Source organism: Mobula birostris, chromosome 18, assembly GCF_030028105.1.
Source record: "Mobula birostris isolate sMobBir1 chromosome 18, sMobBir1.hap1, whole genome shotgun sequence".
Classification (NCBI taxonomy): domain Eukaryota; kingdom Metazoa; phylum Chordata; class Chondrichthyes; order Myliobatiformes; family Myliobatidae; genus Mobula; species Mobula birostris.
The window spans coordinates 57,112,807-57,135,416 of record NC_092387.1 but is presented as its reverse complement, the minus strand read 5'-3'; the positions used below and the strand labels follow the sequence as shown (position 1 = coordinate 57,135,416).

Below are 22,610 nucleotides of genomic sequence, written 5' to 3'. Positions count from 1 at the left end.
TGTTCTGCAGTGATACAATTGCTGCACTCACTGACAGCTTAATTAGCAAATAAAAAAATGTCCCTTGCTTGGCACCACGATCCAAGCACAGACTTTCACCATGTAGCCTCCAAATGAATCTTATGATTGCACTGTCATGGTCCGGTCTGTGAAGTCCTCGTTCTGGTTCACGGTCCAATCCCTGGACTCTGGACTCCGAGTCTTCTGGCTGTCCCTTGTTTCATTTGGGCTTAATCATAGGCACCTGATGCTCGTCTTGGGGCTGGGAATATAAGTGGCCCTGGGATCGAGTGTGGGTGTTGGTTCGTCTTGTCAGTATCCCCTTGGAGCAACCTGCTGGTGGAAGGCTAGAGCAGCTAATTGTGATCTCTAGGCCTGGCTGGAGGACCACTGCTTCTTAGAGCCTTGTTGTCTTTAGTTGGAGTAGTCATCATGGTATGGATTCGGCTGTTTCTGGGGCCAGCTGAGTGGCTGTCTGCCATTCCGAGCTAGATATGGATTCGGCTGTTTCTGTAGCCAGCCAAGGTTGCTGGCTGCCCTGAGATTTGGAGCCATCCCGGACTGAGCTCCCTTCCTGTCCTTGCCTCCATGGGGTAAGTCAGGCCGCCCTTGCTGTTACCCTGCGGTTGGATCTGCCCCTTCCTGTCCTCGCCTCTGTTGGGTAAGTCGGGCCATCTTTGCCGTTATCCTGAGGTTGGTCTGTTCCCTTCGCCTCTCCATCTGAATCCTTGACAGTGTCCTCGGTGGTTTACCTCGGCAGTCTTCCTGGTCCCGCGTCCTAGAAAGGGTCCTGGCCCTGTGTTTCAAGAAGGAGTTCCTCGTCCTGCCCAGGAGTTCCTCGAAGAATCCAAGCTTTGTCCAGTCCTGTAGCCATGTCATGTTTTCGCCTAGTTCTGGAGTCTGAGCCCAAGTCAAGACCCAGGTTCTGGGTCCTTGCCCAGTCTCTGGCTCGGAGTCCATACCCAAGCCTCGAAGAATCCAAGCCTTGTCCAGTCCTGTAGCCACGTCACGTCATCGCCTAGTTCTGGAGTCTGAGCCCAAGTCAAGACCCAAGTTCTGGGTCCTTGTCCAGTCTCTGGCTCGGAGCCTCGTCTAGTCCTGTAGCCAAGCCTCAAAGAACCCAAGCCCCATCTCATCCTGTAGCCAAGCCTTGAAAAACCCTAGTATAATTAGATTATGAGGCACTCAGTCCTCATTTATTGTCATTTAGAAATGCATGCATTTAAAAAAATGATACAATGTTCCTCCAGAATGATATCACAAGAAACACAGGACAAACCAAGACTAAAACTGACAAAACCACTTAATTATAACATATAGTTACAACAGGGCAAAGCACTACCATAATTTGATAAAGAGCAGACCATGGGCACGGTAAAAAAAAGTCTCAAGTCCCGATAGCCTCATCATCTCATGCAGATGGTAGAAAGGAGTAACTCTTCCTGCCGTGAACCTCCAAGTGCCGCAAACTTGTCGATGCAGCACCATTGGAAGCACCTGACCGCAGCGGACTCTGAGTCCATGGGAAAACTTCGAGCCTCTGACACCGAGCACCATCCTCTGCCGAGCGCTTCAACCCTGCCTCGGCTGCCGAGCAACAAGCAAAGCCAAGGACTCGGGGCCTTCCCCTCCGGAGATTCTGGACCGCACAGTAGCAGCAGCAGCAAAGCAGGCATTTCAGAAGTTTCAGCAGATGTTCCTCTGTGCTTCTCACGTCCGTCTCCATCAAATCAGGATTGTGCACAGCGCCTTACTTGACAGATTACAGCCATCAACACCGGAGTGGCTGCTGTAAACTGGGTCTCGCCGCCATCTTCTCCTCCTGTAATAAAACGGGAGGAAAGAATGTCAGGAATGGCGAGGGTGGAGGGTGGGAGTGGTGTGGGATAGGTGGAAAAGGAGTGCCAGGAGCAGGGTGTGATACCGATTCAGATACAACCAGCCCTGAGACACCAGCAAGGTATTTCGATTCTAAACAATTGGCTTATTGTTCATTACAGAATGGGTCTCTGGTGCTTCCCACTTTCTCCCCTGTCCCTTCCCTTTTTCCCAACCATAATTCTTCTTTCCCTGCCCCCTTCCCACTCTCAATTCACAATAGAGACCTATATCAGAATCAGGTTTATCAGCACTCGCACATCAGGAAATTTGTTTTTATTTGTGGCAGCAGTAAAGTGAATACATAAAATTACCACAGTGTTGTGCAAAAGTCTTAGACACCTTAGCTATATATACTGTATCTCTCTAAGACTTTTTGCACAGAATGTAACTGCCTGAAACACTTTCTCTGGCAGCTCATTCTATATATACCCCACACTCTACATGAAGAACTTGCCCCTGATGACCCTTAAAAAATTTTTCTCTCTTCCCCCACCCCGCTCTGATTTATGCTTATAATTCAACGTTCAGACTGGAATTTGAGGACCATGTCCTGCACAACTCAGTAGCCACCTCATTACATTGGCTTGTTAATGCAAATATCTAACCAGCCAATCATGTGGCAGCAACTCAATGCATACAAGTATGCAGACATGGCAAGAGGTACAGTTGTTGTTCAGACCAAACATCAGAATGGACATGCAATGCGATCTAAGTGACTCTGATCGTGATATGATTGTTGGTGTCAGATGGGGTGGTTTGGGTATCTCAGAAACGGCTGAACACCTGCGATTTCCATGCACAACAATTTCTAGAGCAGTGGCACTCAGTGGGGGTGGTTATGTGTCCTCAGGGTGCGTTCAAGATTCTTGGGGGTGTGTGGTAAGCTCACCCTAACATGAGGAACGAGACCTGCCCGACTATTAGTGGAGCAGGCACTTCCAATAAAAAGGATGAAGCACTAGAATACAGGAAGAACCTTAGCTCTGCAGGTGGTGAGCACTCGACGTCACAACGTGTCTGAAACTCGGCAATCTCTTCCAACCTTACCAACCAAACAGACATTATTGGGAATGCGTAAATTAGCAACCAGAGTGCTCAGCAGTTCCCCTTGTTTTGCGGAACGAGTTCATGCAATTTAACAGTTGGTAAGTTAAGTACACCCTCTCAACTTTCAGTACAGATCTATGGAAAACAGGTCGCGCAACAATACATTGCTGGCCGGAACCATATGGTGAAATAGAGCCAATCAGTGAATCTGCCAACTCCAAGGATCCCTCTTGAGGTGTTCAAAGTGATTCTCTTTTGTAAAGAGTTAAAAACAAATATCAACAGAGAATCAATCTATGGTGAGCTCAAAGTGTATATTGAGGATAAAAGTTTTCAAATTGGAAATGCGATTCCTCATGCTAGATGAAGCAGCATGACAGGTCACCATGTAGGTTTAGTGGCATTTATGAAAAAAGAAATTCCAAGTCTGTTTGCAGTCCACTGTCATCATCAACATCTCACAGCCGAAAACCTCAACCAGCAACTTTTTTCAAGCATGACTCGTGTTATATCTGCTATCAACCAAACTAAAGCTAATCTATTAAATAGCAGAATATTTTGCCAGTGATGCCAAGATAACAATGAAGAGTTTGAATGCTTGCTTCTTCATACTGAAGTGTATTAGCTGACAAAAGGCTGCTGCTTAAAATGTTTCTTTGATCCTTTTGACACTGTGGTTGAATTTTTGCTCAAAGTCGACAAGAACTTGGAAACAAGATTGAACTTCTACATAGAGATGTGGCATACCTAGCTGATTTGTATGACAAAATAAAACTGCAGGGAGAATTTCAATTTTATCCAGGCAAAAAGTGCAATGTCCACTTTTATCAGAAAATTGGAAATATATAAGCAAAACATTGGGAGAAGAATGTTCTCACAGTTTGCTTGCATTGAGAGTACGGCACTCTCTTTCACAGATGCTGATTTGCAAGAGTACTGCTTACAGTTGCAGTCAATGAAGAAAGATTTTCGGAATTGATTCAAGAATTTGAACAACCTGGAAATTCCAGACTGGGTAATTAACCCATTTCTTTGCAAGGTGGAAGAATAGGAAGAGAGTTTGCAAGAAGAAATTACGTGAAATTCAGAATGAAGAAGAAGCAAAAATACTTTTTTTAAAATGTCGGCTTTTGTGGTATGTGGCTGCACTGTCATACGAAGTTTCCTGGTTGTTGGAGAAGAGCCAAACTGCTCTTCATTGCATTTCCATCCTCTCACTTAATTGAAAGAGGCTTCAGTGCAGTGAACGACAGACTCACAAAAAACAGAAACCGCTTGGGGACTTGAGGATTTTGCTGTCACAACTTGAACCAGATATTCCAACTCTTGCTAAAAACCACCACGCCCAAGGGTCACATTGATATCAAAGCTGCTGTACGGTGCACAGGTATTGTATAAACTAGGTTTAAAGACATAAAAATTTTAAGCAGAATCATTTTTCTCATATTAGCATATGGTAGACATGTTGTTATGCTCTGGGGGTGCTGGAAAATATATTGTGCCTAAGAAAGGCATTGGCAAGTAGGAAGGTGGTCTGGGGTGCGTTGGCAAGTATGAAAATGCTTTAGGGGGATTTTGGGCTTAAAAAAAGGTTGGGAGACACTGTTCTAGAGTTTACAGAGAAGGGTGAAAAAACAAAAACAAACGTCCAGTGAGCAGTAGTTCTGTGGGTGAAAATTCCTTGTTAATGAGAGCAGCGGTCCCCAACCACCAGGCCGCGGACCGGTACCGGGCCGCAAAGCATGTGCTACCGGGCTGTGAGGAAACAATATGAGTCAGCTGCACCTTTCCTCATTCCCTGTCACACACTGTTGAACTTGAATAGGGTTGCCAACTGTCCCGTATTAGCTGGGACATCCCTTATACTGGGCTAAATTGGTTTGTCCCGTATTTCCCCCGCTAAGGTAGAGCGTTCCTATGAAACCTTTCGTGCCGAAATGGCGTGAAGCGAAGAAGCAATGAAGCAATTACCATTAATTTATATGGGAAAACTTTTTAAGTGTTCCCAGACCCAAAAAATAACCGAACAAATCATACCAAATAACACATAAAACCAAAACTAAATAACACTAACATATAGTAAAAGCAGGAATGATATGATAAATACACAGCCTATATAAAGTAGAAATAATGTATGTACAGTATAGTTGGGAAGATGAAGGCAAAACCGATTAGTGGGAAAAAATTTGGCACGTACGCGCACGTCACATATGCGCACATCACGCATGCGCACGCAGGTGCCCGTGCAAGGCTTCATGGTCATAGTAGTCTTTCCTGGGGTAAAGTGTCCCGGGATTTGACTGCTACTTTTGTCCCTTATTTGGGGGTGAGAAAGTTGGCAACCCTAACTGTAAAAGACATGTTGAGGTGAGTTTAACCCTATTTGAACACCCCCCCCCACCCCCCAGTTGGCCGGTCCGCGGTGCAAAAAAAGGTTGGGAACCCCTGAATTAGAGAGGTCAGAAGAGAATGGCCAGAAAGGTTCAAGCTGACAGGAAGGCAGTAGTAACTCAAATAACCATGTGTTACAACAGTGGCGTGCGGCAGAGCATCTCTAAGTGAGCCTGTCGAACCTTGAACTGGGGGGGCTGCAACAGCAGTTGCTGGAATCTGAAGCATCAGTCCGCTGGAGGAACTCAGTAGGTCGAGCAGCATCTGTGGTGGGGAAAGGAATTGTCAATGCTTTGGGTGGAAACCCTGCACTGGGCCTACGAGTGAAGACGGCCGGTATAAAACAGAGATCCATTTCCTCTACTTACCTACCAGCCTGTCTCCTAATTCTGCCCAGCAGAATCAATGACTCCAGATACCCTGGGGATTTTCCCTTCTCCCCTCTCCTATCAGGCAGAAGTTAAAAAAGCCCCAAAACTCGTACTGCCAATTTCCATCCTAGTGTAACAAGATTATTGAATGGCTCCCTAGTGTAATAACAAGGACGCCTGACTTCAAGGTCTTCCTTGATATGATTTTGCAACTTATTGTCTACCTGCACTGCACCTTCTCTGTGGCTTTATTCTCTATTTTGTACCACCTCAATGGATTGTGTAATAATATGATTTTCAAAGCAAGCTTTTCATTTTACCTCAGTACATGTGACAATAATAAAGCAATTCCAATTCCATTATACATCACCTCACCTCGTTCCATCTATCACCCTCTCCCCTCTGTGTTCTCAATTCCGATGCAGTCTCAAGGTGAACTGTCAATTATCCCTTTGCCTCCACAGATGCTGCTTGGCCTGCAGGCCCTCTGGCAGCTTGATTTGCTCTTGCATTACAAGCAAGTTCCTTTCCAGTAATCTGAGGGCAGACAGATATTCCAATGAGACGCTAAGGGAGGACCGCGTTTTTTAAATACCAAGTATCACCTGAAAGGTCTCAAGGCACTTTTCCGGAGAAGGGCAAGAAATTAACTCTGTTATTCCACCCAATATACATCCCTCAATCAGCACAACTGAATCAGGTCACCTTTATGGAAGCGAGTGGTTTGCAAATTGTTGTCACCTTTCCCACATCACATCACTTCAAAAAGTGTTTCATTGGCGGTAAAGTGTTTGGGGCTGGGGTGTGCACAGAAATCGCATGGTAGTCTCTCAGGGCCACTTGAGACAGACACATTCTGTATGTATATACAGACGTGCATATTCTTGATGCCTTAGATGAAGCATCCATAATCATATCCATAACCCTGACAACCCTTGCACATACCCTTACTTCGGACCATGCAAGGGCACTAGGAAGGCAGCCATAAACGCAAAGGGTTTGGCAGCATAGTGGTTGAGGTACTGAACTAATATCGATGTGGTCTGGAACTCTGACCTAGGACATGAGTTCAATCCCCGTTACATCAACTGGAAGTCATTTGATCTGGTATTAAAAAGATGCTATCAGATGTGCTGATCATAAAGCAACTGGAGTATCTATCAGTAATTACTTAATTTCCTACAGGGAAGCAATCTGGCATCCTTGATTAATTCAACTCCAGTCTGGTCAGCTCTTGACCCTCTCTTCAAATTAGGGGTAGCTCAGGAAGGACAATAACTTGCCACCAGCAGTGAATGAGTAAATTAAAACTACATTTAACTTAATTCTGATTTTAATCAGCTCTACCTGGAAAAAAAAAGCTCCGCATTCCTCCAACTTCTGCAACACCAGCCAAGCCTCTGTCATGGGCTCACCCCTCCCTTCATGGAGGGTCATGTGACAAAGAAAGGGTTTAATGGGGGTGGTGGTGGAAGATCACAGGACATATTAGACTGTGTCAAAAGAAAGGACAGGTTGAGGAAAAGAGCCTGATCAGGAGTGGGAACTGTGCAAACACTGTGCAACCAAGCACCCAGCTGTGGCAGAGGCCGGATGAGAAAACAATGTTTGGGAAACTGGATGTCCTCTTTTAAGACAGAATGTTGGAAATGTTCCATTGATCCATGCTGTGCCAGAAGGCTCTTTCACATGTGAAACATCATCATCTTCCTAGTTCTGTCATGCAATTACATTATTGCATAACATAAGTTTATGTTTTTCAAAGGTAAAGGCAAGTATTTATCATGTTCGGAACTCTATTTCACCTATTGATCTCACTAATCCCCTCCTTCCTGGATTTTTGTCTCAATTGCATGAAATATAATTCCACTCAGTTGTTTCATTGCCAGGGATAAACTTTATCTTAGTAAAGCTAAACATCTTGGCAGCTTGCTTTGCGTGCGGGCTCCCATGGCACCTTGATGGTTGCATATTTAAGCCATGGGAGTGGTCGAAACTGCTACCCGCTAGTACATGATGAATTCCATCTATTCTTGACTGAGCTGCTGTAGCCCGCTGCCACTGGAATAGAATGGTTGATTGACTTATCATCTCTAACACAATGCAATTTGCATTGACCAATCCTAAACCAGCCTACTAATCCACCAAAGCTCCATAATTAGGACGCTACTGCATTCTGGGAAGAACAACTAAGAAGAAAGACAAGAGGAATTAAAGTAATCTAATAAAATACTGCACATGCTGGAAGTTTGAAATAAAGCCAACTACTGCTGGAAATTCTCAGCAGGTCAGGCAGTATCTGGGGAGAGGGAAGTAAGATACTGCAGAATGCAAAATGCAGTAACAAAGTACTACTGTCAGAATCAGAATCAGGTTTACTATCACCAGCATGTGACGTGAAATTTGTTAACTTAGCAGCAACAGTTCAATGCAATACATAATATAGAAGAAGAAGAAAAAATAATGAAATAATAATAAAAAATAAATAAGTAAATCAATTACAGTAGACGTATATTGAATAGATTCAAAATCGTGCAAAAAACAGAAATAATATATGTTAAAAAGTGAGGTAGTGTTCACAAGTTCAATATCTATTTAGGAATCAGATGGCAGGGAGGAAGAAACTGCTCCTGAATTGCTGAGCGTGTGTGTCTTCAGTGTGTACTACAAAGTAATGTTTCGGCCTGTTGGCCTTAGGTCAGAACTGAGAAAAGTTAGAAAAGTTAAAGTTGGAAATCTTTATCTTTTAAAAGGTTAAACTGAAAAGTGCGAGGAGAGGCAGAAAGAAAAAGAGGAAGGATTATTATTAGGTGGAGGTGAAGAGAAACTGACAGATACAAATTGCACTGATTCTGGCTGACACGTGGTAAGTTGAGTCTGGAGTGCATGCAGAGGTGATGAATGAAATCCACATTACTATAAGAAGATAGAGAAAAAATAATGTAGAGTGCAAACTGGAATGGTTGATTATCTAAAAGAGTTGACTTCAGAGGCGAACCCTGAATGTTGGCAGGTGAGGTGAGAGGCTGCACCTTGAGCTAATATTAAGCATCACTGGAATCGCATCGCAGGGCAAAGACCAGTCATTTTACCTATGGCAGAAAGGAGGATATAGGGAGGGAGGGAGGAAGTGGCAGGGTGGAATGTCTCATTTCCACAAGGCTACAATACTTCAAAAGGGAGTTTGCAATGCAAATCGCAACTTTTAGGTAACATCTGAAATTGCTGTCCCTCCTTATGTAACCTATTGAATATTGAAAGGCCTAGATAGAATGGACATGAAGAGAATGTTTCTTATCGTGGGGGAGACTCGGAGCAGAGGGCACAGGCAGGAACAGAAGAACTTACCTTTAGAACAGAGAAGAGGAGGAATTTCTTCAGCCAGAGCTTGGGTGAACTTGTGGAATTCATTGCCAAAGACAAATGCAGAGTCCAAGTCATTGGATACAGTATATTTAAAGCGGAGGTTCAGAAGTTCGTGGTTAGCAACGTGTCAAAGATTGCGGGGAGAATGCAGTAGAGGGAGATAATAAATCAGTCATGATGGAAAGGTGAAGCTGACTTGATGGGTCGATTGGCCTAATTCTGCTCTATTTCTTACTATTATATGGTCTTCAGCGTACTGCCCAATTTGTTTCCTTCCATTGACTTGCTCTTGGGATTTGGATGTTGCCTATTTTCTGAGCCATGCACTGTAGCCATTTCAGTTTTAGACCCAACCACATCCATGGGTCTGGAACGATGCTTAGACCAGGTTAGTAGATTTACTTCTTGAAGGACATTGGCAAGCCTGATGGATTTCCTTTCTATTCATTCACGATCTGGGCAACAATGCCAGTTCACTGTTCAATGCCTATCGGGAAGGAGGTACAGCAGCATTAGGTCCCACACCTCCAGGTTCAGGAACAGTTATCACCCTTCATCCATCAGGCTCCTGAACCAACACGAATAACTTCACTCACCTCAACTCTGAACTGAATCCATAACCTATGGACTCACTTTGAAGAAATCTGTAACTCAGGTTGTCAGCATTAATTGCACAGTTTGTCATCTTTTGCACATTGGTTGTTTGTCAGACTTTGTGTTCAGTTTTCATTGATTCTAATATATTTATCTGTTCTACTGTGAATGCCTAGAAGAAAACGAATCTCAAGGTGACATATACCTGCTTTGATAATAAATTTACTTTGAACTTTGAATTGGCCTTGGTAAGCCACTTTCTTGAACTGCTGCAGACTTTTTGGTGAATGTACCCTTATGGAGCTCTGGGTCAGAGAATCCCAGGATTTATACATAGCTACCGATGGTGAAAGACTGGTGACGTATTGTCAACACAAGAGAATCTGCAGATGCTGGAAATCCAGAGCAACACACATAAAGTGCCATAGGAACTCAGCAGGTCAGGTAGCATCCATGGAGAGGAATAAACGGTCGACATTTCGGGCCAAGATCCTTCATTACGGGGAGGACTGGAAAGGAAGAGGGAAGAAGCCAGAAAAAGAAAGTGGGAGGACAAGCTGGCTGGTGATAGGTGAAACCAGGTAGGCGGGGGAGGGGTGAAGTGAGAAGCGGTGGGGTGAAAGGTGGAAGAGGTAATGGGCCAAAGAAGAAGGAATTTGATACGAGAGCACAGCAGAACATGGGAGAAAGGGCAGGAGGAGGGGCACCAGAGGCGGGTAGTGAGCAGTTGAGAAGAAAGGAAGGGGTGAGAGGGGAGCCAGAATGGGGAATGGAAAAAGAGAGAAGGGGGAGGGGAGAAAGCACCACAAGTTAGAAAAATCGATGTTCATGCCATCAGGTTGATGAAGAGAATTGGCCCACAATGTCAACTACTTATTTCACTCCATAGATGCTACCTGATGTATTGAGTTCCTCCGACATTTTGTGTGTGTTGATGTATTTTCACGTTAAGATTTTGGGTGTCATAGAGGGAACTGCAGGAGGCAGTGTTTCAACGCAGCTGGTGCCTTTGCACGTTGCTGAGAGGGATCAAGCTTTAGGGAGCTGCTGTCAGAGAAACCTGTTCAACCCTGCAGTGCATTTCTGTAGATAATACACACTACAGCCACCCTGCACCAAATGGTGAAGGCAATGAATGTTTTAGGGTGGTGAGGGGGTAACAAATGCGGGCTCCACACAAGAGAACTGCAGGTGCTGGAAACCTTAAACAAAACACACAAAACGCTGAGGGATCTCAGCAGGTCAGGCAGCACCTATGGAAGGAAATGGATTGTTAATGACTCAATGAGACCCTTCATCAGTCTTTTCCCCAGTGTAAGGTACACCAAAACGAAAGAGTTTAGATCGAGTGTAGGAGGGGAAAGATTTAAAGGAACCTGAGAAGCAATTTGTTCATGTAGAAGGTAGTGAATATGTGGAACAAGGGTCTGAGACAGGTACAATAGTGTTATTTAAGAAGCACTTGAATAGGTACATGGAAGGACAAGGCTTAGGGAGATATATGGTCTAAACAGAGGAAAGAAGTAATGGCTAGGTGGGCACCATGGTTGGCTGGACTTGTGCGGTCAGAGGGCCTGTATCTGTGCGGTATTGTTCTATGACTATGACAGGATTTGAAAACTAATCTTCAATTGGTACTTCTGGTCTCAGAATAATTGGACCTGACTGTGCTGAGTGACAGCTTCAACGAAAGCACTCTCACTTCCAGGTTATAAGGCCATGGGTTCTAATTCAACTCCAGGTACCTCAATCCCTATTCAATAGATGGCCCAGTCAGGCACTGGGTCTACCACTGGTGTTGACTCTTAAGTGAGAAGTTAAATTAAAATCTTCCTTCTCGTGAGGCGGTCTAAGATTACATTAGTTCAGACTACTTCTGACCAAGACTTACCTGGCTACTGACAACACTGAAACATCCATTACAATGGGACATCCAACACAATGGGTCATCCAATAAAGTGGAACATCCAGTACAATGGGACATCCAACACAGTGGGACATCCAACAGAGTGGTGCTTGTAAGATTTTGCTCTGTATAAATTGACTGCTGTACATTTTATAATAAAACAGTGTCCATTTCACAAGGCATTTTGTTGACTGAGAAGTATCACTTTCAAATGCAACTTTTCTTTGTGTAGGACTTTGGCTGAAGAAGTGGCTGCAGAGAAGTTCTTTGGCCAAGTGCAATTAGATCTCCAAGCCAATTGGCCACTGACTGGAAATTCCCTGGATGAATAATGTTTATGTGAATATAATGGGAGCATAAGGATGAAACATAGGAATTCTCAGCATGTGGTGGCTCGTTATGGAAGGTCTCTATGAAGCAACGTATTGAGATTGGAGCAAGAGCATATCCAACATAAATTATGTCAAATGCATGAACTACTCAGCGTCTGACTTGTAAAATGTTCAATTGGTGGTTCCAAACTTATTTACTATTATTTCATTTCCACTGAATAGTTGTATCATTGCCAGATACAATAAGATACATTTCTGCTTGTAATGACTTGAATGTAGGATGCCTGTGGTTATCTGCTCATAGGTTTCCAAGATTCTTCTGTGGTAAAAACATACATCCAAGTAATTTCCACACAAATGATCAATAATCAGCCTGGCCACATTCATCAATCATAGCTGAATGCTAGATTATAGTTCCCTCCATGAATTCCAATCATAGTTCTCTTTTGTGACTTAAGTTATTACACTTCCACAGCCTTGATTTTCTTCTGTGGCTGTTACAACACACAAACAGGCTATTCAGCCCAAAGGATCAATGCTTGACCTACAACTCATTTCCTTGCATGCTTCTTTGAGCCAATCATATAATAATGGCTACACATCAAAAGTGCTTAAGAGTCGTAGAGAAGCACAATACGTATAAAGGCCTTTCAGCCTGACTTGTCCATACGGACCAAGACGCCCATCTAAACTAGTCCGATTTGCCCAAATATGCCTGTATCCTTTGAAGCTTTTTTTATCTATGTTTCATAGTCTGCATGCTGCATTGGGGCATCCGAAAGGTTCGAACAGTGATACTGCATATAAGTGCCAGGCCCATCTTTTTTAAACCTTTCTCATTCCTATGTTAATCTATTTTCTGATAGAATTCTTTTGTATAATTTTCTTGTTTCACAATTTTCATGGGTACATCAAGGGTCAAGGGAGTGATTATGTGAGGTAAAGGATCGATCATTTTAGAGAACAGAACAGGCTCAATGGCTCCTACTTGTGGCTCCTGTTTCCCTGGAGATCCAGTCATCACTCATTCAATTCAAGTTCAAATTCAAAGTATATTTATTATCAAAGAATGTATAAATTATACAACCTTGAGATTTGATTGCTTATAGGCAGCCACAAAGCAAGGTTCCAAAAGAATGCAATTTTTAAAAGGCCAATCTCCAATCCGTACAGAGAAAGAGAAAAAAAACACAAATCATGCAAATAATAGAAATGAGCAACAACAACAGTATTCTGTACCGAATTGAGTCCTTAGGTTCAAATCTCCAGGGCAGCCTGGAGAAGGTCCAAAGCCTCAGTCTCAGTTCATCATATTAGCAGGGCAAATCGCCCACAAAGTTTGCAGACATGAAGCACAGCAGCCAGGGGCAGTCTCACAGCCTCGGTGTCACGGAGAGGGAAGTGAACATCGCAGGAGAGCGAGTGAAATTGGCCTGACTCTCAACACCCTGCTTTTCCAGTCTATCTGGGCCACTGCTTAAATTGTCTGTCTAGCTGATTGTACGTCGTATTAGGACCCGGGCTCTGCCATGGCAAATTGCTCCTGGCCTAGAATGCGCTGTCCAGTTATTCGCTACAGTCCTAGATTTTGCTGCTGAAGAAACCATTCTCGACCTCTCCAAATCGGCTCGGCAGTTAAAGCGATCCAATCTCGCACAGCTCTCAACACCTTGCCTTTCTAGTCTATCTGGGCCAGCCCCCTCTATTGTAAATTACTAAACTGATTTACGATTGTCGTATGTACTGAGGTACAATCAAAAACTCATAGCGCATAGCTTTCATACAGATTAATTCATTACATCGAGGGCTGAGGCCTCGGTTGGTTAGGATTGACCATGGATACTGAATCCTAGCCATTGAGGTACACAAGCCTGGGCAGGACGATATGGAGAGCAAACTGTTGCCCATGTAGCAAGCTCCCCCTCTCCACATATCTGATGAACCCAAAGGAATGGCCAGAGAACCGATACAGTTTGGTAGCAGCAATGTCGCAGGAGTTGCCAGTCAGCGTTGAACTCAATGTGGGACTGCCTGAGGGGCAGCAGCTCCGGTCTTTTCCCTCGGGGTTTATTCTAGAAGCCTTCCCCATGAGTGGGTATAGCTGCAAGGCAAGAGAGGTTTGAGATCAGAGTTTCCCTTCTACTAGAATAGCGGCCAGCCACAGCTTATGAGACCTGTCTACCCAATATTGAGGGGGTACAAGACAAAACAATAACAGAGTAACAGTAGGGGTGGCATGGTACCACTGTGGTTAGCACAATTGTTTACCACACCGGCAATCAGTTTCCAAGACGACACTACATTGATTGGCCTAATCTCAAACAATAACGAGGTGGCCTATGGGGAAGAAGTCATCTCTCTGACACAGTGGCGTCAAGAAAACAACCTCTCCCTCATTATCGCAAAAACAAAGGAGCAGGCTGTGGATTACAGGAGGAATAGAAACGGGCCAACCCCTATTGACATCAGTGGATCTGGGGTTGAGAGGGTGAACAGCTTTAAGTTCCTCGGCATCCACATCACTGAGGATCTCACGGGGTCTGTACACAACAGTGCCTCTTTCACCTCAGACGGTTAAGGAAGTTTGGTATGGGCCCCCAAATCCTAAGAACTTTCTGCAGGGGCACAATTGAGAACATCCTGACTGGCTGCATCACTGCCTGGTATGGGAACTGTACCTCCCTTAACCGCAGGACTCTGCAGAGAGTGGTGCAGACAGCCCAGAGCATCTGTAGTTGTGAACTTCCCATGATTCAGGACACTTATAAAGACAGGTGTGAAAAAAGGGCCCGAATGATCACTGGGGACCCAAGTCACCCCAACCATAATCTATTCCAGCTGCTACCATCCGGGAAACGGTACCGCAGCATAAAAGCCAGGATCGACAGGCTCCAGAACAGCTTCTTCCACCGGGCCATCAGACTGATGAACTCAAACTGACTTGAGTGTATTTCTATGTTAGATTGACTGCTCTATTTCTTACAAATTATTTTAAATTACTATGATTGCACATTGCACACTTAGACCGAGATGTAACGTAAAGATTTTTACTCCTCGTGGATGTGAAGGACGTAAGAAATAAAGTCAATTCAATCTGATTTCTGCCTCTGTTTGCAAGGAGTTTTTATGTTCTCCCCGTGACTACATGGGTGCTCCAGTGTCCTTCCATGTTCCAAAGACGTACAGCTAGTGTTATTGAGTTGTGGGCATGCTATGTTGATGCTGGAAATGTGGTGACACTTGTGGGCTGCTGAGAGCAATCCTTGCTGATTTGATTTGATGTAAATAACGCTTTTCACTATATGTTTCGATGTTCGTGTTCAAATGAAGCAAATCTTATCTGAATGCAAATGAAACTGAATCAGAATCAGAGTCAAGTTTATTATCATTGACATACAGTACGTTGTGAAATTTGTTGTTTTGTGGCAGCAGTACACTGCAAATATAAAAACAACCATAAATTACAATAAGAAATATATATAAAAACCTTAAATTAAGAGAGAAAACTTAGTGAGGTCGTGTTCACGGGTACATTGTCCGTTTAGAAACCTGGTGGTGGAGAAGAAGTTGTTCCTAAAACTTTGAATGTATGTCTTAACTTCCTATACTTTCAACCTAATCGTAGCACTGGGAAGAAGGCATGTCCTAGGTACAGTGCAAGGTCAAAATGGGGTAGACTGTGAGGTCAAAAGTCCATTTTATCATACTAGGAAACCATTCAATTGCCTTGTAACAGCAGGATAGAGTGGCCCTTGAGCTTCATGTTATGTGATCTCAGGCTTTTGTGGTATGTAGTATGTGTATATTCCATCAGTAAAATAATCTTCCAAAAAATGAATACACACCTCATCCTACTGTAGCCCATTAATTCACAAACAGAGGTTTGTTCAGGTATAGAATTAAAATCCCGTGCAACTATAGTCAATCCAAGCCCAACAAGGCCTGAGAATTTGTAAATTTTTCCATATCTAACTGTCATTATCAGTTGGTTGTTCACTCATCAAGTGCCGAGCCATATGATGTGGGTAATCATGGTCTTGACCGTGATTGTTCTTGGCAAAGCTTTCTGCAGAAATGGTTTGCCTTTGCCTTCTTCTGAGCAGTATCTTTATAAGATGGGTCACCCCGGCCATTATCAGTACTCTTCAGAGATTGTCTGCCTGGTGTCAGTGGTCGCACAACCAGGACTTGTGATAAGCACCAGCTGCTCATACAACCATACACCACCTGCTCCCATGGCTTCAACTTGGCCCTGCTTGGTGTGTGGGGAGGGGGTTGCTAAATAAATGATACACCTTGCCCAAGGGTGACCTGCGGCTAGTTGAGGGAAGGGTAACCTTTGGTTGAGGCCTATCTCCAGCCCGCCAGCCTAATTGGTAAATTAGTTAATTGGGTTATTATTCTCACATGTTCTGAGATATAATGAAGTTTTTTTTGCATGTTATTTTTTACATTTCATTACAACAGTGCAATCACAGTCAACTCAAATGTGCTGATGATTTGTCTGAGGGTGAAACACCAAATGTTGATCAAAAATTAGAGGATGGATGTAGCAACGTTAGAACGAAAGTAGTGTCTTGGAGCTGGGCAGTGTGGAACAGACTGACCCAGCCTGAGCTGCACAAATAGATGAGTCCAATCTGTAGCTTAGCTCCATTCACAGGACCTCCATACACGCACCCCCCCCCCATTTCGTTTTAGCTTCTGAAGACGGAAAACCTCAAACTTCACATTTCCCCATCACTAGGCATAAATAGCCTTTAGACAACCTCAGTTTTCTAACATCCACAGGGCGTGGGTGTTGTTGGTGAGGTAGTGTTTGTGGCTAATTTTTAATTGTTCTTGAAATGATTAATGGGTAATGCCTCTGAACTCACAAATGGACCAGAACAGGTAAAGTATTTCCTTCCCCGAGAAACGTGATCGCACCAGGTAGGTGTTTATGAGACAGAAGAGACTGCAGATGCTGGAATTTGGAGCAACACACAAGCTGCTGGAGGAACTCTGCGGATCTAGCAGCACCTGTGGGAGGAAAGGTAATGTCGACATTTTGGATCGAAATCCTGCATCGGGAAACCCAGTGGGGTTTAAGCCCGAGACATTGCAATTTCCTTGAGATGCTGCTTGATCCGCTGAGTTCCTCCAGCTGATTGTTGTTCTAGGTGTTTATGAGTAGTTTTGTCACCACCGACACCACAGAGTCGTAGAGCGCTCTAGTACAGAAACAGACCCTTCAGCCCATTTAGTTTATGCCGAAATGTTATTCTACGTGGTCCCATAGATCGGCACCTGTCCCATAGCCCTCCGTACCCCTCCCATCCATGTACTTATCAAAACTTCTCTTAAGTGTTGAAATTGAACCTGCATCCATTACTTCCTTTGGCAGCTCGTTCCACATTCACACCACTCTCTGAGTGAAAAAGTTTCCTCTTAAATATTTCATCTTTCACCCTTAACCTATGATCTCTAGTTCTAATCTTGCGCAGACTCAGGGGGATAAGCCTATCTATACCTCTCATAATTTTGTGTACCTCTATCAAATCTCCCCTCATTCTCCTACACTGCGGAATAAAGTCCTCACCTATTCAACCTTCGCTATAACTCAGATCCTCAAGACCAGCTTTCTAAATACTCAGTTCACTGAATTTAAATGCCCCAGCTGTCAGGGTGGATTTGAACTATTGCCTTTGGAACATTCTTGGGCTCTGTCTTGCTCTTTCTGTAACATAATGACAGTATCGCCTGATCGCTTGAATCTACATTGCTATGCAATGAGACGTCTCAACGCAGAAGCTATGGGATCCAATAAACCCTAATAGCAAGAACTTTCATGGGTAGCTCCCATTACTCACTAGGTGCCTTCTGTGTCTCCAGATATCGATGTCTGTGCTGGCTCACCCTGTGAACAACAATGCACTGACAGCTTTGGACGTGTTGTCTGTACCTGCTATCCTGGATTTCGCTTTGACCGAGAGCGCCACAGAAATCATCAGACACCCTACTGCCTTGGTGAGATCTTTGATTTTGTTAAGATGATACTGGTGCTGCAGTACTGAGTTCCACTTATCACTGCAGAGGCTCAAAGTCAAAGCCAAGTTTACTGTCATCTGCACGAGTACGTGCCTGCATAGGTGCAAGGTAAAACTCATCTGCAGCAGCATCGCAGGCACGTAGCATCAAATACACAACACTCATAAGACCAACATAAATCATTGGTGAACTGCAAGTTAGCCATTTCAGTGATGGTATTGCAATTGAATGTCAAGAGTAGAGGGTTGGATTGTTTGATAATGGAAATTATCATTGCCTGGTGCTTTATGGGGTAAATACAATTTTCCTCTTACCATATGCCTGAATGAATGCCTAGGTTTAGCTGTATGAAAGCATAGGTAGCTTCGAATGGAATTATGTGCATCAATAGAGGCCTCAAATTCCAACATTGTCAAAGAGAAAATATCGGTGCAGAACAGCTGGAGGTGTTTGGACCTAGAACAGAGTTCTCAGAAACACCTCAGGAGACATACGAAGAATAAATCTTCTGAAAGTTACTTATGGGAAACGCTTGTTTAGAAGATGGGGGGTGGAGATTCTCATTGAAACCTAGTAAATAGTGAAGATTGAAAAGCCTAGATATAGTGGGCACAGAAAAGATGCTTCTTATAGTGGGGAAGTCTAGGACCAGAGGGCTCAAAATAGAAGGACATCTCTTAGAACTGAGATGAGGAAGAATTTCTTTAGTCAGAGGGTGGTGAATCCGTGGAAATCACTGCCACAGACAGCTGTGAAGGCCAAATAATTGGATACATTTAAAGAGAGTTTGACAGGTTCTTGATTAATAAAGGTGTCATAGGTTACAAAGAGAAGGCAAGAGAATGGGGTTGAGAGGGATAATAAATCAGCTATCGTTGAATGGTGGAGCAGACTCGATTGACTGAATGGCCTAAGTATTGTAAAGTTTTGTAAAGTATTGTAAAGTTTTGTAAAGTGTTGTAAAGTTTTATGGTCTTAACTAACAAAGTAGATCAATAAAACCATGAAATTCAGAAGTGGCCATATTATGGCTGTGTACTAATGGTGATGTGATACCTAAATCATTCGAGCACAGACAAGCTAAGTTAGGACATTGGATACAACTTTACCCTTTCCTCTGTTTGGATCAGATTCACAGGAAAAGCATGTTTTCCATTTTTACACTGAGAATAATAGCCTTAGGATCAATAGACACAAGAGTTCTGCAGATGCTGGAAGTCAAGAGCAGTACTAGAACATAGGCAGGATCTATGAAGGGGAATAAACAGTTGACCTTTAGGGCTAAGACCTTTCACAAGGACTCAGGAACAATGAGTTTGTGCTTCTTTGAGATGCATAATATATCTCTCCCTGCCCTCTACAGATATAGATGAGTGCTCAGTGCACAATGGCACACTTTGTGATCACAAGTGCATTAACACACGTGGAAGCTACAGCTGTGAGTGTCGAGAAGGATTTTATTTGCACATCGATGGCAAGTCCTGTCTCAGAAATTTTAATGGTAAGCTTTTGTTTGACCTGATGAATTCTACAAAACAGCCCTTTGAAAGGTTTTCCTCAGCTTCCAGTTTTCAGGAAAGCTTTTGAGTTCAGCATTAATAAAGAAAGAAGAGAAATTAACTTTATTTGTCATAAGTATATCAAAACATACAGTGAAATGTGTGTTTGCATCAGTGACCATCTCAGCCCCAGATGTGCTAAGGGCCAGTAGCATGCCCCAAATTACTAACCCTAACTTGAACATCTTTGGAATGTGAAGTAAACCAGACCACCTGAAGGAAACCCATGTGGTCACAGAGAGAACATACAAAAACCTTACAGACAGTGGTGAGAATTGAACCCCTGTCTTATAGCTGCCACTGTAAAGCATTATGCTAACCACTTCAAGAGTTCCATCATGATGGTCAGTTTTGCAAACTTTCTCTGCTGTAATAAACTTATGAATACACTGTATCTGGCTGCCATATATATTAATCATCTGGTTAGTGAGGCCACTGATAGGATTGAGTAATCCTGTAAAAATCATTGAATGTTCCAGTGTAGGAGATGATATCTGCTTCATGATGCCTCTTCTGGGACTGCAATTAGTTTCTTTAAGTGCATTCCAGTTGACACCAACAAAGTCCAGAAAAATTAATCATGCCTCTCCCTGATTCATTTCCCAGGTAGCTAAAACGTCTGGTAGTCAATCAACCAGCTCTTTCTGTTAGTTTTTTCAAAACCCTTCATGATGTTGCATACTTTCAATAAACCATCCCTTCACATTTTTTGTCCTAAGGAGGATACTACATATTTTTCTAATCACTCAGCAGAATTAAAACCCCAAATCTTTAGTGTCATTTTAATAGATCTGTTTTTTCTCTCTTCCTGTCTTTCTTTCTCCCTCTCCCACCCCACCTCTCTTTTGCACCTTTCTCCAAAACATCTTTCTTAAAAGAGTGACTACCAGAATTAAATGCAAGACTCCATTTCAGACCTAATGTCTAATCTTTGAAGGCCTGGCGTAACTTTTACACTGTCTTTGGTGTTTCTGAATTGCCTACCTGCAGTGAACCATCAAACCTACTCAAAAGGGTTAGTGCAAAACCTTTGCAGGTCATTATTGTCAACAGTGTTCCCAACAGGGCCTGATCGTCAGTGCCGAGGTCTTGCGTTGTGTCAGGACCTTGTGTGTTGTGGAGGGGGGCAGATCAAAAACCACCTATGAAACAACAAAGCCAACTATTAACATCAACTGCCACCTAAGCTTAGCCAACTGTCAAAACAGCAACAATTAAATATTTCTGTATGTTAATGAAATACAGAAATATAAAGGAAAATCATAAACTTTTAAAAAAGCAAACACTTAAAATAATTTCAAAAGATTTAAGAGAACATTTTTAAACAATTAAGAATATTTAACTTAAACGTAATTGATTTAAATGACTGTAAATTTATACCCTCCTGCTTTGAACTCCACAATCCTGGCATAAAAAGGCTATGACTATCCACCTCATCTATGCCTCTCTTGATTTTTCTACCTCTTTAAGGTCACACCTAAACCCCTCACCCTCCAAGGAAAATGTCCAAGCTTATCCAGAGTCTTTGTATAGCTCAAGCCCTCCAGTCCCAGTATCAATTTTATACTGCACTAATCTATTTTAGTACCATTCTTTCATAGCTGGGTGACCAGAAGTGCACATAACAATTCAAGTGTGGTCACCAATGACTTACACAGTCATGTGTGTAATAGGATTACCTTTCTTAAAGTGCATTAATTAACCGTGTAGTTTTATAACATTCAGTACTTTTAAAGTTTTGAGTTCTGTTGTTTTATCCCAGATTATTTATATACCACTGCTTCCTTGTTGAGATTTGAACACATCTCTGGGTCCAGGTCCAGTTGTCTGGATTTCCATGAAGCTAACCTCTATTGGGGCTTGAATCAGGGATAAAAACAATACTTACTGAGCCATAGATGACCCTGGGGAGTGAGGAGAAGGAACAGCCAGTTATAAGAGTCCTGAGCTGTGTCCTAGGAGGTCGTTCCCCATCGATCACGAGGGACAGGATTGATGTGTAGGTCTAAATGGCCCCCATGTCAGCAGTGTTTCCACAATTCCACAGAAGGCTAACAGTGATGGAAGGCAGGCAGGCATTCTGAGAACTGGAAAAATAAAATGAGTCAGTGTCTTTCTCCTGAACTGCTTCAGGATGCTGGGATTGTACGCTGCTTACTGCTTAATCAGTGTGCAGGCTGAGTAGATAAGCTATGATTAATGACAGCGTAGCATTTAGTAAAAGTCAAAGGAGAGTTTGAAAGGGAAATCATGTTTGACCAGTTTACTTGAGTCCTTGGAAGAACGTGTACCAAGAATAAAGGGGAACCGGTCGATGTACTGTTTTAGATTTCCAGAAGGCATTTGATAAAGAAATTGCAGAAAATGAAAGCTCACGACGTCAAAGGTAACATTTGGCAAGGAGCGAAACTGGCTGGTTGACAAGAAGCAGTGAGTAGGCATAAATGGGTTTGCTTGGCAGGATGTAATGAGTAGTGTGCCAGAGGCCATGGTGATGGGGTCTCAAATTCTTGCAATTTATAGTCATGACTTGAATGAATGCACCAAAGAAGTGGTTGCTAAGTTTCCTGATGACGCAAAGACAGGTAGATAAACAAGTTGTGAAAAGGATGTATGGAGGCTACCTTGAGGTAGCCTCAAGGTAGTGAGTGGGTGAAGATCTGGCAAATGGTCACGTAGAGATTAGCATAACGCTATTACAGCATCAGCAACCCGGGTTCAATACCCGCCGCTGACTTTAAGTAATTTGTACTTTCTCCCATGACTGTGTGGGCTTCCTCTGGGAATGCTCCCAGATTCCAAAGACGTACAGGTTAATTAATCACATGATAATTGGTTCGTAGGTGAGTTTGTATGTGGTTGCGATTTGGCAGCGTGGTTTGGGCTGGACAGGCCTGTTAGCGTGCTGTGTCTGTAAATAAAAATAAAATCAAAATGTGGGGAAGTCTGAAACTGTCCAACTTGGCACAAAAAAGTTATGTTATCTAAATAAAGAGAGATTGCAGGGGGATCTGAGTGACATGGTATGTGGTTTATAAAGGGTTAGATTGCAGAAACAGCAAATAATTAGAAAAAGTTCAAAGAGTTATCAGTTGTGTGAGGCTGAATGTTTTGCTTCAGTTACATATTGTGA

General features: G+C 43.1%; 1 protein-coding gene across 5 annotated transcripts in view; it reads left to right on the top strand.

The window, feature by feature from the left end:
- Positions 1 to 22,610, top strand: part of LOC140212137 (collagen and calcium-binding EGF domain-containing protein 1-like) — a 210,105-nt gene that overhangs the window by 125,625 nt on the left and 61,870 nt on the right. For 4 of the 5 annotated variants that reach the window (XM_072282739.1, XM_072282741.1, XM_072282742.1 and 1 more), the window contains 2 exons: positions 17,763 to 17,897; positions 19,282 to 19,419. In XM_072282739.1, coding sequence (XP_072138840.1) covers positions 17,763 to 17,897; positions 19,282 to 19,419 — 273 coding nt within the window. The remainder of the gene's footprint in view (positions 1 to 17,762; positions 17,898 to 19,281; positions 19,420 to 22,610) is intronic. The other variant, XM_072282743.1, reaches the window with a different exon arrangement.